The 14,753-nt window shown below is 41.1% G+C and overlaps 1 protein-coding gene across 1 annotated transcript in view; it reads left to right on the forward strand.

The window, feature by feature from the left end:
* The first annotated feature begins 231 nt into the window (after nt 1–231).
* NLRC4 (NLR family CARD domain containing 4) overlaps nt 232–14,753 on the forward strand; it is a 32,649-nt gene continuing 18,127 nt past the window's right edge. Inside the window, exons 1-3 of the mRNA XM_084900660.1 lie at nt 232–2,693; nt 10,834–10,951; nt 13,763–14,023. Of these exons, the coding sequence (XP_084756786.1) occupies nt 10,951; nt 13,763–14,023 (262 nt within the window). The 5' untranslated portion in view covers nt 232–2,693; nt 10,834–10,950. The remainder of the gene's footprint in view (nt 2,694–10,833; nt 10,952–13,762; nt 14,024–14,753) is intronic.

The raw sequence follows: 14,753 nt of genomic DNA on the forward strand, positions 1-14,753 counted from the left end.
CCGGAAGTCCACTCATAATGTGTGGACCACTCCGGCTTCCTCCTCCCTGTTGGCTGTTTTTGTTTTCTTTAAGGCTCATATTTTCCGGCTTTTCTTTTACCCAGTTCCTTCGTTTTTGTGAACTGGGTGGGTTAAAGAATTTTAGAACTAGGGACGTTTCTAATGGTCAGTCCGGTTTAGGATCCTAAGATTTTTGTTTGTTTGTTTGTTTGTTTTTTGGGGGAGGGGTGGAAATGAGGCAAAGGCAAGTGAAAATGCCATGAAATTGCCCGTCGTTTTTAGAGGTACCTTTTCTTCATTGCGCATTCATATGGTTGTAGACCTTTGACAGTTTCCTAGAACGTTAGTCCAACCAGTTTCTTTTTTTAATCCCCCTTTCATTCCCCCATTTTTTTGTTTTTATCTTTTCCTCTCTTTAAACAAAAGAAAGTAGACAGATACGTGTTGGTAAATGCTAACTGCCCATATTCCCACAGACAGTGTAATCTGAGCCCAATATACATAGTTATATATGTGATACATATGATTGGGATAGCACTCAACAATAAAAAGAAATGAATTAATGACCTATACAAGAATATGGATGATTATAAAAAACCGTATGTTAAGTTATGATAGGAACAGACACATAGAATATATACTCTAGATTCCATTCATAAGAAATTCAAAACAAGAGACATTGTAATCTACAGTGACAAAAAGCAGATTAGTGGTTGTCTCCGACCACAGCGGGTGGGCAGGGAAACTGCCTGCACATAGGTTTGAGGGGATGTTTTAGGACCATGGATGCCTTCTGTATGATGTTTGGGGTAGCCTTTATCAAAAACTCATCCAATTGAACACTTTAAATGGGTATATTTTCATGTATATAAACTATCATTCAATAAAATTGATTTATAAGAGAAGAGACAAAAACTTTAACAGGCAGTTTGTACAATAAAAATTCAGAATAGCTGGACACTTGTAATTGCATTTAGAGCTCACCCAGATGATCCAGAATTGTGTCCCCATCTCAAGATCCTTCATTTAACCACATCTACAAAGACATGACATTTACAGGTCCTCGGGATTAAGACCTGATGTATTTGGTTGGCCCACTACAAACACATTTCCACATTTCCCCCTTTTATCCTGTATTACATCATTTGTTATTACAAAAGTGATAGTTGTGCTTTCCCTTTCCCTTTCCCTTTCCTTTCTCTCCCCTCCCCTATCCTTCCCCCTCCCTCTCCTTTTCACCCTTCACCACAACATTACCAATGCCTTCCTCACTCCCAAGCTCCTAGGGCCCTTCCTTTGCCTCCATAACTCATTTCCTCAGCCCACTTCTACAAATTATTTCTTCTACCTCTGCAATTGTATAAATAAATGTTCTCTTATTTTTAAAAAAGTGATAGTTGTTTTGAAAAGGAAATTAGAATATACAGATAAGCAAAAGAAGAAAACAAAATTGCCCCCAGAGTTAAGCATTGTTAATATTTTGGTAACTATATTTTTTACATACACACATATGTGCATATCTCTATCTATCTATCTATCTATCTATCTATCTATCTATCTATCCTAAAGGTCCGGTGCACAAAATTGGGTCCCTTAGCCCAACCTGTGCCCTCCTGTATTCCAGGAGCCCTCGGGGAATGTTTGATTAATGGCTTAGGCCTGTTCCCTGCAGGGAGCCAGCAGTTGGACATTCTTGGTGCTGCCCTGAAGGTGAGAGAGGGGCCTGCCACTGCGCTTGCCAGCTGTGAGCCCAGCTTCTGGCTGAGAGGTGCTCCCCCTGTGGGGGAGCACTGACCACCAGGGGGTAGCTCCTGCACTGAGCACCTGCCCCCTAGTGGTCAGTGTGAGTCATAATGACTGGTCGTTCCACCCTTTGGTCAACATGCATATTCGCCTTTTATTATATAGGATATATGATTGATTTCAGGGAGGAAGGGAGAGGAAGAGAAAGATGGAAACATCAATGATGAGAGAATCATCAATAGGCTGCCGTCCTCCTGCATGCCCCATACCGGGACTGAGCCCAAAACCTGGGCATATGCCCCTACCCGGAATCAAACAATGATCTCCTGCTTCCTAGGTCAAAGCTCAACCACCGAACCACACCGGCCGAGCTTGATAACTATCTTTACAATTTTTTTCTCTGTGACTACATTTACATATAGGTCCTACTAAAGTTTTAAAAATCCAGCTCATAACACAGCCCTTGATTCCACTTCACAGAAGCACACCTCCAAGTTGAGAGACACTGCTGTTATTCCCATAGAGACCCTAAAATGCAGAAATTTACTTAGGGTGAAAACTTTGATATTCCTCTCTGTCAGATAGGTTAATGTCAGTATGCCTTTTTTGGAATAAGAAGTTAAGTAACATAAAAAAAAAAACTTGTGGTTATTTGTGCAATGACAGGGGAAAGCATACACAAGAATGTCATTGTCAAGAGAAGTGCCAGGAGATTTCTCCTTTTCCGGCGCTTAGGGTAAACTGGCTTTCTAGAATTTGTGACCACAAGCTGTGGCCGTGTGTGTGCCAGTGGGAGGCTGTGGCTCTTTGTGTTCGGGAAATGGCCTGTGCATCACTAGTGGAGCGGACAGACGGTGGTGATGCGTTTGCTCTGTGCTAACCTTGCCCAGGACCCTGGTGACAGAGAGTATGCATTTGCTAGAAGTCTGCTGGGACCCAAGATACACATGGTAAGCATGGCTTTGATTGCTGTAACCATATGCTTTAATCAACCAAACCAGCTCATTCTCCTCTCTCTCTCTCTCTCTCTCTCTCTCTCTCTCTCTCTCCTCTCTCTCCCATAAAAATTAATGCAAATTAAATATTCAAAACACTTTGCTTCCTTTTAAGCTATAGAATAAATGAGCCAACAGCAATAGGATTCACTTATCATGAACACATAGGAAACAAACTAATAATTCCTTTACCAATGTACATTTCTAGCTTTTGCATCTTTAAGTCTCAAGTTTCACTTTTTTGGCCACTTCTACTTACACTCATCTTCCCCTTTTGCACAGTAGTTCTTGTTTCCAAACCATTCTTACTATGCTTTGGAAAGAACAGAAAAAAGATAACGCGTCAGTGTTTGCCTTTACAATCTGCAGCCACAGAACACTGAGCCCTCTGATCCACAAGACACCAGGCCTCACACTATGAAACAAAAGCAAATAAAAGAATCTTTATTTTAAAAGCAGTTGATCCACCAAGAACGGGGCAACTGGACTGGTCAGCCAGGTACCGTGTGGAGAGATAATGGGATTTTAAATGGGTGTTGGAACCAAAAATTACAATTTGGGTTTACAGTTATTTAAAGCTTGTGCCTGGGGGTATAAAAGCCTTAACACTAAAGACTGTGGTTTTGCATGACTGGATTTGCCTGCAGTGAAACTTTTAGGGCTGGTTAGTCTGTGAGTCTGGCCTGGTGGGGTTTCATTAGGTTCTTTGGGATGGATGTGTAAATGTAGAATCAAAACAGAAGGGAGACAAAGTGAGGGAAAGCGCTCTGAAAATATTTTTTTTGGCTTATACTTTTGCTAACGTTGTTGGAATCACACAAGGTGAGCTGAAAAGAGGAGAGGATGTTGGGGGGAGGATTACTCATTCCGTTTAGTCCCCTAAATTCCTGGTGAGAAAGCTGATATCTAGAACAGTGATTTTTGAACCTGTGCCTCAAAAAAATTTAAAACATGCACTACCTGACAACTTAGCCAGAGGGACTGACCTCTTTTCCCTAGATTGTCAAATAAAAAAAAATGACAACAGACATCACAACAATAGCCATCTGGTGAGTGAATGCCCAGTCTTGAGCATAAATATAGGTCATATAATAGAGATGCATTTTATTGGTCATGTCACATAATAAGGTTATGTCTGATTGATTTTTTTAAAAATTGATTTGCAAGAGAGAGGAAAGGAGAGAGAAAGAGAAAGAGAGAGAGAGAAAAACATCAATTTGTTGTCCCATTTACTTATTCATTCCTTGATTGATTCTTATATGTGCCCTGACTGGGGATTGAACCCTCAATCTTGGTGTATTGGGACAACACTCTACCCCACTGAGTTACCCGGGCTGGGCTAACAGGCCAGGGCTGGTTAATTCTTGATACCAGACATCCTTATAAACAAGTATAGGTACCTGATTTTTAAAAAAGTCACCTTGGAGCCCTAGCCAGTTGGCTCAGTGGATAGAGTGTCGGCTTGCAGAGTGAGGGGTCCCCGGTTTGATTCTGGTTAAGGGCACATGCCTAGGTTGTGGGCTCAATCCCCAGTGGGGGGCATGCAGGAGGGAGCTGATCAATGATTCTCACTCATCATTGATGTTTCTATCTCTCCCTCCCTCTCCCTTCCTCTCTGAAATCAATAAAAATATATATTTTTAAAAGTCACCTTCGAGCCAAAAGGGCAGCTTTTTTTTTTTTTAATCAATCAGAATTATACAGTACCTATTTTTTGTCAGATGGGCATAAAATATTTTTTTTGGTATGCCTCAGAATTTTAGTACTATAATTAGCTTATGTGGCCAGGAGATGAAAAAGGTTGAAAACCACCTCTGATCTAGAGAGAAGTAAAGGGACCCACCGTTACAGGACATCTATTGTTAATAGCATCTTTACAGACTTTATCTCCGTTAGTCCTGACCACTCTGCTTTAGAGAGATACAAAATGTGTGAAGGGAGGTCAACTGACATAATTCCGGTCTACAGAAGTAGGATGCAGTCTGTCTCCTGTCATTGTCCTCTTACAGGCTCAGCCACTTCTATAATGCCAATTGTATTAGCCTGTTCAGGCTGCCAAACCAAAATGCTACAGACTGGGGGATTAACCAACAGAAAGTTATTTTATTTTATTATTATTTTTTAATCCTCATCGAGGATATTTTTCCATTGATTTTCAAGAGTAGAAGAGAGCCGAAACCGGTTTGGCTCAGTGGTAGAGCGTCGGTCTGCAGACTGAAGGGTCCCAGGTTCGATTCCGGTCAAGGGCATGTACATTGGTTGCGGGCACATCCCCGGTAGTGGGTGTGCAAGAGGCAGCTGGTCGATGTTTCTCTCTCATCAACATTTCTAGCTCTCTATCCCTCTCCCTTCTCCTCTGTAAAAAAAAATCAATAAAATATATTAAAAAAAAAAAAGTAGAAGAGAGAGGGAAAGACAAAGAGAAACACATTGATTGGTTGCCTCCTGCGGGCACCCTGAGCAGGCCAGAGTTGAAGAGGAACCTGCAACAAAGGTACATGCCCTTGACCAGAATCAAACCCAGGACACTCTGTCCACAGACCGACACTCTATCCACTGAGCCAAAGGGCCATGGTCAGCAAACTGCAGTTCGCGAGCCACATGCGGCTCTTTGGCCCCATGAGTGTGGCTCTTCCACAAAATACCACAGCCTGGGCGAGTCTATTTTGAAAAAGTGGCATTAGAACAATGTTTAAGTTTAAAAAATTCAGCCCTCAAAAGAAATTTCAATCATTGTACTGCTGATATTTGGCTCTGTTTACTAATGAGTTTGACGACCACCGGGGCTAGTGCAACAGAAAGTTATTTTCTCACAGTTCTGAAGTCCAAGATCAAAGTGCCCACAGGTGTGATTTCTCCTGAGGCCGCTCTCCTTGGCTGCCTTCTCACAGTCTCTCCTTTGAGTGTGTGCACCTCTGGGTCTCTGTGTACAATCCTCATTGTCTTGATAAGGACTCCAGTCAGACTGTATTATGGCTCACCCTAATAGGCTAATTACCTATTTAAAGGGCCCACCTCCAAATACAGTAATGTCCCAAGGGCGTGGGTAGGGCTTCAACTTCACAGCAGTCCTAGGAGATGGGGATTAATCACGTCGGCATTTCAGATAAAGAAAGCAAGACTTGTCCAGCCGGCGTGGCTCAGTGCTTGAGCATTGACCTATGAACCAGGAGGTCACAGTTGGATCCCCAGTTAGGGCACATGCCTAGGTTTCGCACTCATCCCGAATAGGGCAAATGCAGGAGAGAGCCAATCAATGATTCTCTTTTATCATTGGTATTTCTCTCTCTACCTCTCTCCCTCTCCGAATTAAATAAAAAATATATTTAAAAAAAACACACACACACACACAAATTCTCAGTAAGGAAAGGGTACCCATTGAATAAACAGCAAAGTGAGGATTTTAATTCACTACTGCAATGTTAAAGCTACACATACTTTCACTTCTCTGTGCTGCCTCTCTGTTCTCATTACATATGACTTTCCCCCCATTTCTTCCATAAGTTCTGGGATGAACCCATAGATGTGGGTTATATGGTCCCGAGGAACTTCAATTCTCTAGGGAGCTCATGTAAACATTTGAAAATATCCATTTTTTAAAAAATTTTAAATTGATTTTAGAGAGAGGAAGGGAAAGAGAAACATCACTGTAAGAATCATTGATCGGTTGCCTCCCGCACATTCCCTGACTAGAATTGAACTTGCAACTTGGACATGTGCCCTGGCTGGGAACTGAACCCACCACCTTTCTTTTCATATTTTTCTTTTCTTTTTTTTTTTTTTTTAAATATATTTTATTGATTTTCTTACAGAGAGGAATAGAAAGGGTTAGAGAGTTAGAAACTTTGATGAGAAAGAATCATCTATCAGCTGCCTCTTGCACACCCCCTACTGGGGATGTGCCCACAGCTAAGATACATGCCCTTGACCGGAATCGAACCTGGGACCTTTCAGTCCAGGCCGATGCTCTATCCACTGAGCCAAACTGGTTTTGGCATGAACCCACCACCTTTCAGTGTACAGGATGATGCTCCAGCCAACTAAGCCATACTGGCCAGGGCAAAAATGTCCATTTTTAGAATTACTGTAGTTCTAAATATTATTTTTCGAAGTAGAAATGTAGGAAAAGACTTCCTCCATGCAATTCAATTCTTCACCAAACAGCTTTGTTAAGGAGGTGGGGAAGTGTTCAGAGCCACAGCCACGATTCAGGGCAGCAAACTCGTTTCAACCTGTCCTTTATGCCAGCGGGTAATTGCGAGTGGACTACCTGAGATTTAGACTATGGGTTGATTTTATTCTCAAGTTATCTTTGAGTTAGTTATCTAGTCTGGTCACAAACTTTCTCTGTGCGGGTAGGAAGAATACGATCAGTATCCAAACTGAATATGAATTATTAGCATCTTCAAAATTAGCTGAGATTTCTGCCTGATGATCCATGTAGCAATTTTAATTGATTATTTTTTCAGACAAAGTGACTGCCTGGCCAACTCTAGGATTAGTTTATTCGCTTCACAAGTGAATATAAGGAACTTCTTAGGTCCTTCCTCTATCTTCTTCCTCTTTCCCTGTTCTCTCTTAAACTTTGACCCAGTTCAGTGGTTCTCAACCTTTTTAATGCCATGACCCTTTAATACAGTTCCTCATGTTTGATGACCCCCCAACCATAAAATTATTTTCGTTGTTACTTCATAACTGTAATTTTGCTACTGTTAATGAACCATAATGTAAATATCTGTGTTTTCCGATGGTCTTAGTATCTATAGCAGCGGTTTTCAGTCTGGGGGTCACCACAACATGAGGACCTGTTTTAAAGGGTCGTGGCATTAGAAAGGTTGAGAACCACCTCTTCTGGGGGAGTGGAAAGGAAGGTGGAAAAAAAACTAGTAGTTGCTATTTACTGAGTGTTTTCTGTGTATCAGTCAAAGACTCCCAACTTGTCAGTGGCAGGGCTGATATTTGAACTCATTCCTGACACCAAAATAGGCCTTGCTTACACTCAGGTGCTGTCCAATCCTGGTTTTCAGGTTCTTTGCCCAGGGCTCCTTCTCTGTGCTGATTTCTCTGCCTAGAAATAGACTTTCCCCTTTACTGGCTGGCGAACTTTGATTTCCTTCAAGAACAACTCAAGCCGGGACCGGTTTAGCTCAATGGATAGAGCGTCGGCTTGGGGACTGAAGGGACCCGGGTTCGATTCCGGTCAAGGGCATGTACCTTGGTTGCGGGCATATCTCCAGTAGGGGGTGTGAAAGAGGCAACTGATCGATGACTCTCTCTCATCGATGTTTCTAGCTCTCTATCTCTCTCCCTTCCTCTCTGTACAAAAATCAATAAAATATATAAAAAAAAAAAAAAAAAAAAAAAAAAGAACAACTCAAAACTCGTTTCTTCCAAGCAGAATTAAATATCCCTCCCTGGGGGTACCTAGAACACTGATCTTCAAACTTTTTTTTTTTTTTTCCCACCCTTCCACCCCTCCCCCTGATCTTCAAACTTTTATTGACCTCAACTCACAATAAGAAATATACTTAGCCGAAACCGCTTTGGCTCAGTGGATAGAGCGTCGGCCTGCAGACTGAAGGGTCCCAGGTTCTATTCCGATCAAGGGCATGTACCTTGATTGTGGGCATATCCCCAGTAGGGGGTGTGCAGGAGGCAGCTGGTCGGTGAATCTCTCTCATCGATGTTTCTAACTCTATCCCTCTCTCTTCCTCTCTGTAAAAAATCAATTAAAATTTTTTTAAAAAATTTAAAAAGCAAAAGAAATATACTTACGTGGTGGCTTACCTGGGGTGGGAATGGCTGGGGGGGGAGGGGGGTTGTCAATTGGGGAAAAAGGAGACACATGTAAAACTTTAGAAAATAAAATAAAATAAAAAGAAATACACTTACATCACTAGGATATGTAAAAACTTAAAACAAAATTTTCATGAAAAAAACATAGTGCATTCTGATAGTTTTAATTCTATTTAATTTTTATAATACACTAATTTTAACCCACTTAAATTGATTTCATGACCCACTGAGAGTTGGGATAACTGGAAGAGGATAAATGGTGATGGAAGGAGACTTGACTTTGGGTGGTAAACACACAATATAATATACAGATGATATATTATAGAATTGTACACTTGACACCTTTATAATTTTATTAATATCATACCAATAAATTCAATAAAAAAATTTTAAAAAGAAAAGAAAATATGCCCTAGAAGACAGTATTTCTTTCTTTGATAGCTTTTGTTTCTCTGAAAGGTTGAGATTCTCTGGTCCCTCAAAAAGATGCTCTGGGGGCCAGTTCTTTGTTGCCCTATCCATTGGCAAATGAGTTGATGTTTCATTTTGATCTTATTTATTTTTCCAATGATGGAAAAGTTGGCCTTAAAAGCATGATTATTTGTATGCTTGGCTGGGTGTACCTAGCATATTTGACATTTAAGAAAATCATTTCAAACATTTCCCTCATTTATACAACATTATTTTTAATAATAATCATATAACAAATAATAGTAATGACCATAAAAGAAATTCAAATATTACCAATTTCTTAATTCTCACCTGAGGATATTTTTTCCATTGATTTTTGAGAGAGTGGAAGGGAAGGGGAGAAACAGAGAGAGAGAGAAATATTGATGTGAGAGAAACACATTGATTGTCTGCCTCCCGCACTCGCCCCAACCGTGGCCAGGGATCCATCCTACAACTGAGCTACGTGCCCTTGACCGAAATCGAACCTGCGATCTTTCAGTTAATGAACTGACACTCTTACCACTGAGCCAAACTGGCTAAGGAAACCATTTTTTTTAAATGGTATAATACAGGTAACATAAAATTTACCATCATCACCATTTTAAGTGGACACTTCTGTAGTGTTGTGTGTACTCACATTATTTTGTTGTACACTCAATTTCCAAAACATTTGCTTCTTGAAAAATTGAAGCTCTGCCCCTGGCAGGTGTGGCTCAGGTGGTTGAGCATCAAATCCTGTGCACCAAAGGATTGCTGGTTTGATTCCTGGTCAGAACACATGCCCAGGTTACAGTTTAATTCCTGGTCAGGGTGCATGCAGGAGGCAACTGGTCAATATTTCTCTCTAACCTCTCTCTCTCTTTCTCCTTTTCCCTTCCCCTCTCTCTAAAATCAATAAAAGCATGTCCTTGGGTAAAAAAAAATTTTTTAATGACACTGAACTGTTTGCTTTTAAGTTTAAAAATATTTATATTAACTTGGTAATACAGTATTTTGATTGGTCTTTCCTCTGGGTATGGGTTCTTTGATAGTAATTTTTTTTTTCTTCTAACATGCCACTGGACTGGACACCTCAAACTGCCCCACCTCCTGACTTCTCTTCTCAGTAACAAAGCTACTGTCCACTTGTCATCCAAGCCTCTTTCATTCTTATCCATTCTGATGTAGTCTGATCATTCCACCTCCCAAACCTTGCTCAAACAATGGCTTTCTTTCTGTAGTCCTCCCTACACTGCCTGACTCACTGAATGATGGGAATTCTTTTTTTTTTAAATATATTTTATTGATATTTTACAGAGAGGAAGGGAGAGAGATAGAGAGCTAGAAACGTCGAAGAGAGAGAAACATCGACCAGCTGCCTCTTGCACACCCCCTTCCGGGGATGTGCCCACAACCAATGTACATGCCCTTGACTGGAATCGAACCTGGGAACTTTCAGTCCGCAGACCAACGCTCTACCACTGAGCCAAACCGGTTTTGGCATAATGGGAATTCTGTATCATCTTCTACAAAACATAACATATGGTCTACAAATTTCAGTTTCAGATTTTCTGAAAGTAGATCAAGATTTTAAGCATTTTAGAAGTAATTTGTAGAATCCTATTCCTTTTTCATAATTTTTTTCCACCTCTGTCATATGCCTCAATGAGGTTAATTTTTAAAATGAGGCAGTTTAATACTTAACATATAGAAAGATCTCAAAATATATAGTAAATGAAAAAATAACAGATGTTGAATATTATGTATATTATGTCCCTATTGGGTGTGTTTTTTTTGGGGGGGAAGAATAAGTACAAAAGTGACTATGGTTGCTGCCTGATAATTTCTGGTTCTGTTGGTTTTACAGAATGAGGATAAGTTTAAAGAACGAGGAAGCGAATATTGGGATTATCTTTGAACGGTCCATTTGGAAACAATATTGTCTATTGAGCTATAGAAGGCTGGAAAGCTTTTATTCAGAACAAGTAAGTATACTAGGAATAAAATCTGTCTGATCATATAGTATGCCACCAAATGATACTGAGTGAAAAATCAATTCATTCCTTCCCCTGAGGAGTTATATGTGGAATTCCCCATAAATATTATTTTGTGGGTTTGAGAATTCAGTTATAAACCTGGCAGCCCATGATAAAAGGCAGAAACACAGTTAGGGTAGGACTTACACAGAGCAATCAGGTGTGTTTTTAAATACTGGTCCTCTGTCACCTATTAGCATAATCTCCCAGCCTGATAGCAGAGATCTGTACCTATCAAATGCATTGTGAAGAAACATGGTGTTTCACATGGCAACCAAAATGTAATTCATATATATATATATATATATATATATATATATTTTTTTTTATTTTTTTTTTGAGGCCTAGTGTACAAAATTCATGCACTAGGTGGGAGGTGTACCTCAGCCCAGCCTGCATCCTCTCTAATCTGGGATCCCTCTCATAATCCAGGATTGCTGGCTCTCAACCGCTCGCCTGCCTGCCTGCCTGCCTGATCATGTAGGATTTCTGAGAGGAAGGGAGAGGGAGAGAGAGAGAAACAGCAATGATGAATCACCAGTTGGCTGCCTTCTGCATGCCCCCTACTGGGTATTGTGTCCACAACCCAGGCATGTGCCCTGACTAGGAATCAAACCATGATCTCCTGGCTCATAGGTTGATGCTCAACTACTAAGCTATGCCAGTCGGGCAACTCTTTCCATTTTGATTACTGGGTATAGTACTGTGCTATCCAATGCAATGGCCACTAGCCACATGTCTATTTAAATGTGAATTTAAATAAATAAAATGTAAAACTCAGTTGCATGAGCACACTAGCCACATTTCAAGTGATCAATAGCCAAATGTGGCTAATGGTGACTCTATTGGACAGCAGAAATATAGAACAGGTTTATCATTGTAGAAAATTCTACTGTATTGTGCTAGTCTAGAAATAGATATTCTGATAACAATCAATACTGAATGAGTGAAAGAAAGAATGAGTGAATAAGCAGCATTGTTTTCACATAATTACTTGATAAGAGAGGGTATGGTAGTACACAGGAACATATACCATGGTTATTAATAAGAACATCTGATAGTTATATAGCAGTATATTTTGCAAATTTTAAAACATTTTAATGTATGTGACTTTATTCAGTCTTTTTCACAAGCTCTTTAATAAAGTCAATGTCTTCATTTTACAGCTGAAGAAAGGTAGCATCCAAAAGACTAGTCTTGCCCGGTGGTGTAGATCAGTGGTTGAGCATCAACCTATGGACCAGGAGGTCATGGATTTGATTCTTGGCCATGGCATGTGCCCAGGTTGTGGGCTCAATCCCTAGTGTGTGGGGTGTGCAAAAGGCAGCCGATCCAAAATTCTCTCTCATCATTGATGTTTCTCTCCCTCTCCTCTCTCTCTCTCTCTCCTTTCCTCTCTGAAATCAATAAAACATATATATTTAAAACAAAACAAAAAACACACAAACCCCAAAAGACTAGTCTTATAACCTTGGGGAGGACTCTAGGCCTTTCTGAGGCAACATTTCTTCAGCTGTAAAATGAAGATTGCGACTAGATTCAGACTTAGAGGTCATTTCCATACAGAGAATGTAAAAGCCAGAGAACAGATGAGACTGGCAAACAGGACATATAGACAGGGATGTGGTAACATCCCAGCTGAGGTTAGCAGTAGAGATTTGTGACAGAGAGAAAGGCAAGTTGGGGTGGGATCCCCAGGGTTGGAGTGCCTGATGGTGCATCTCAGACCAGAGAAGCCACAGGTCCTTCGGGAGGAGCCTGGCTACTTGGGTGAATCCATGAAGATTTGAAAACCAGGAGCAGCCTCGCCCAGGAAGAAAGCTGGTGCAGGTAGGGTCTAAGAGTAAAAAACCAGGGAGACACTTCACCGAGCTGTCATGGACTGCCTGGGTACAGCGTGATCTGCATTTGACAGAAATGGCATAGCTTCCCCAGGGACTTCTAGAGCTAAGAGGGCTTATCCTGGAGACAGATAACTATTCTTCAGTGATACACTTCAGCAAAGACCAAAATCTTTGGCAGATAAAAAATGCTACTCCTTTGAGGGATAACAGCTAAATAATGCCTAAAAACAATGGCTAACATATATTGAGCTATCACTTTGTATAAGATACTATACATGAATTCTCATAACACCTTCACAAGCTGAACACTGCTCTCAACACCATGGTACAGATAAGGAAAGAGTGGTGTACTGGAGCTGGTTCTTACTGTTTTGTGAGACCTTGTTGCTGAATTTTCGTGACTTTTGTTACCCAGTTAAAATACATTATTACCTTGAAATCAACCATGGTGGGTATTTATAACGTGGAGATTGGTAAGTGCTACGGAGTAGGGCCTTTACCCCCAGAGAGCCAGGGTGTTCAACATTTAGCAGCACAGCACTGAAACAGGCTCAGAGAGGTTTAGAAACTTGGCAAGGTTGCACAGAGAGTAGCAAGTGGCAGACCCTACCTAGGCCAGTCTCCTTCCTCTAACGCCCACTGTGATTTTACTGGGGACCATTTTATATTGGGGAAATAAAACTGTTCATCTTACTTTATTACCAAAGAAACACCATCTTGCTCACCAAGGGGTTAGGGATAAGGAGCTTTGCCGGGCTTTTCTTCAGGGCCTGAAATTCAAGCATTTGCCCCTCCATAACTCAAGATGGGTTTAAGGGGGGGGGGGGGGAGGAATCATGACCCTAATGCTCCGGCAACACTGCATTCATATTTTATACAAGTGAATAAATACATATATATTTTCCCATCTCCTCAGTGAACTTCATTAAGGAGAACAGTCAGGCCCTCATTCAAAGGATGGGAATGACTGTTATAAAGCAAGTTGTGGACGAGCTCTTTGTGATGAAGGTTCTGAATTTTGAAGAAGTAAGCATCATTTGCTGCGAGAAGGTCGAGCAGGATGCTGCCAGAGGGATCGTACACATGATTTTGAAGAAGGGTTCGGAAGCCTGTAACCTCTTTCTTAAATTCCTTGAAAAGTGGGACTATCCTCTGTTTCAGGACTTGAATGGACAAAGTAAGTATCAGATTGCTTTGTATCTGTTCCACAAATAGACTAAGCCGCGATGAAGACCCATGATCCCCATGACAGAGCCTCCGCTCTCCTCCCTCTTCATATCACTGGGTGGTGTCCGTGGTAGGGAAAGCTCAGGCACCCTCGGGAAAAACTCCCATTAGATCACTTGACGGTGAAGGCAATAGGTGACTCCAGGGTCGGGGAACAGATGATGAAGAGTAGCCTCACTTCAAAACCAGATTGGACAATGGAGGCACCTGAGAAGTCCATGCAGTAATGGCTTCCACCAGCCCATGACCCAAGAGCCGGGGTAAAGAAAGCCTGACTAAAGAAGCATGATTCTGCTTTTCATGAAATATTGTTTTTTATTTTCTATTTTTTATTTTTAAATGTCACTAGATTTTAAAAATATATATTTTTTTATTGATTTCAGAGAGAAAGAGTGAGGGAGAGAGACATAGAAACATCAATGATGAGAAAGAGAATCATTAGTTGGCTGCCTCTTGCACACCCCCTACCGGGGATGTGCCCGCAGCCAAGGTACATGCCTTTGCCCGGAATCGAACCTGGGACCTTTTAGTCTGCAGGCCGACACTCTATCCACTGAGCTCAAGCCAGATTTTAATCAGGGTTAAAGCCTGATCAGCCATCTTCCCACTGTTCTCAGGTACTTTTCTCAACCCAAACACAGACTCCTCCCATTTCCAGTCAGCTGGCGGAAAGGAGGGAA

Source organism: Pipistrellus hanaki (assembly GCF_964339955.1).
Source record: "Pipistrellus hanaki genome assembly, chromosome: 12".
In the NCBI taxonomy this organism is placed as follows: domain Eukaryota; kingdom Metazoa; phylum Chordata; class Mammalia; order Chiroptera; family Vespertilionidae; genus Pipistrellus; species Pipistrellus hanaki.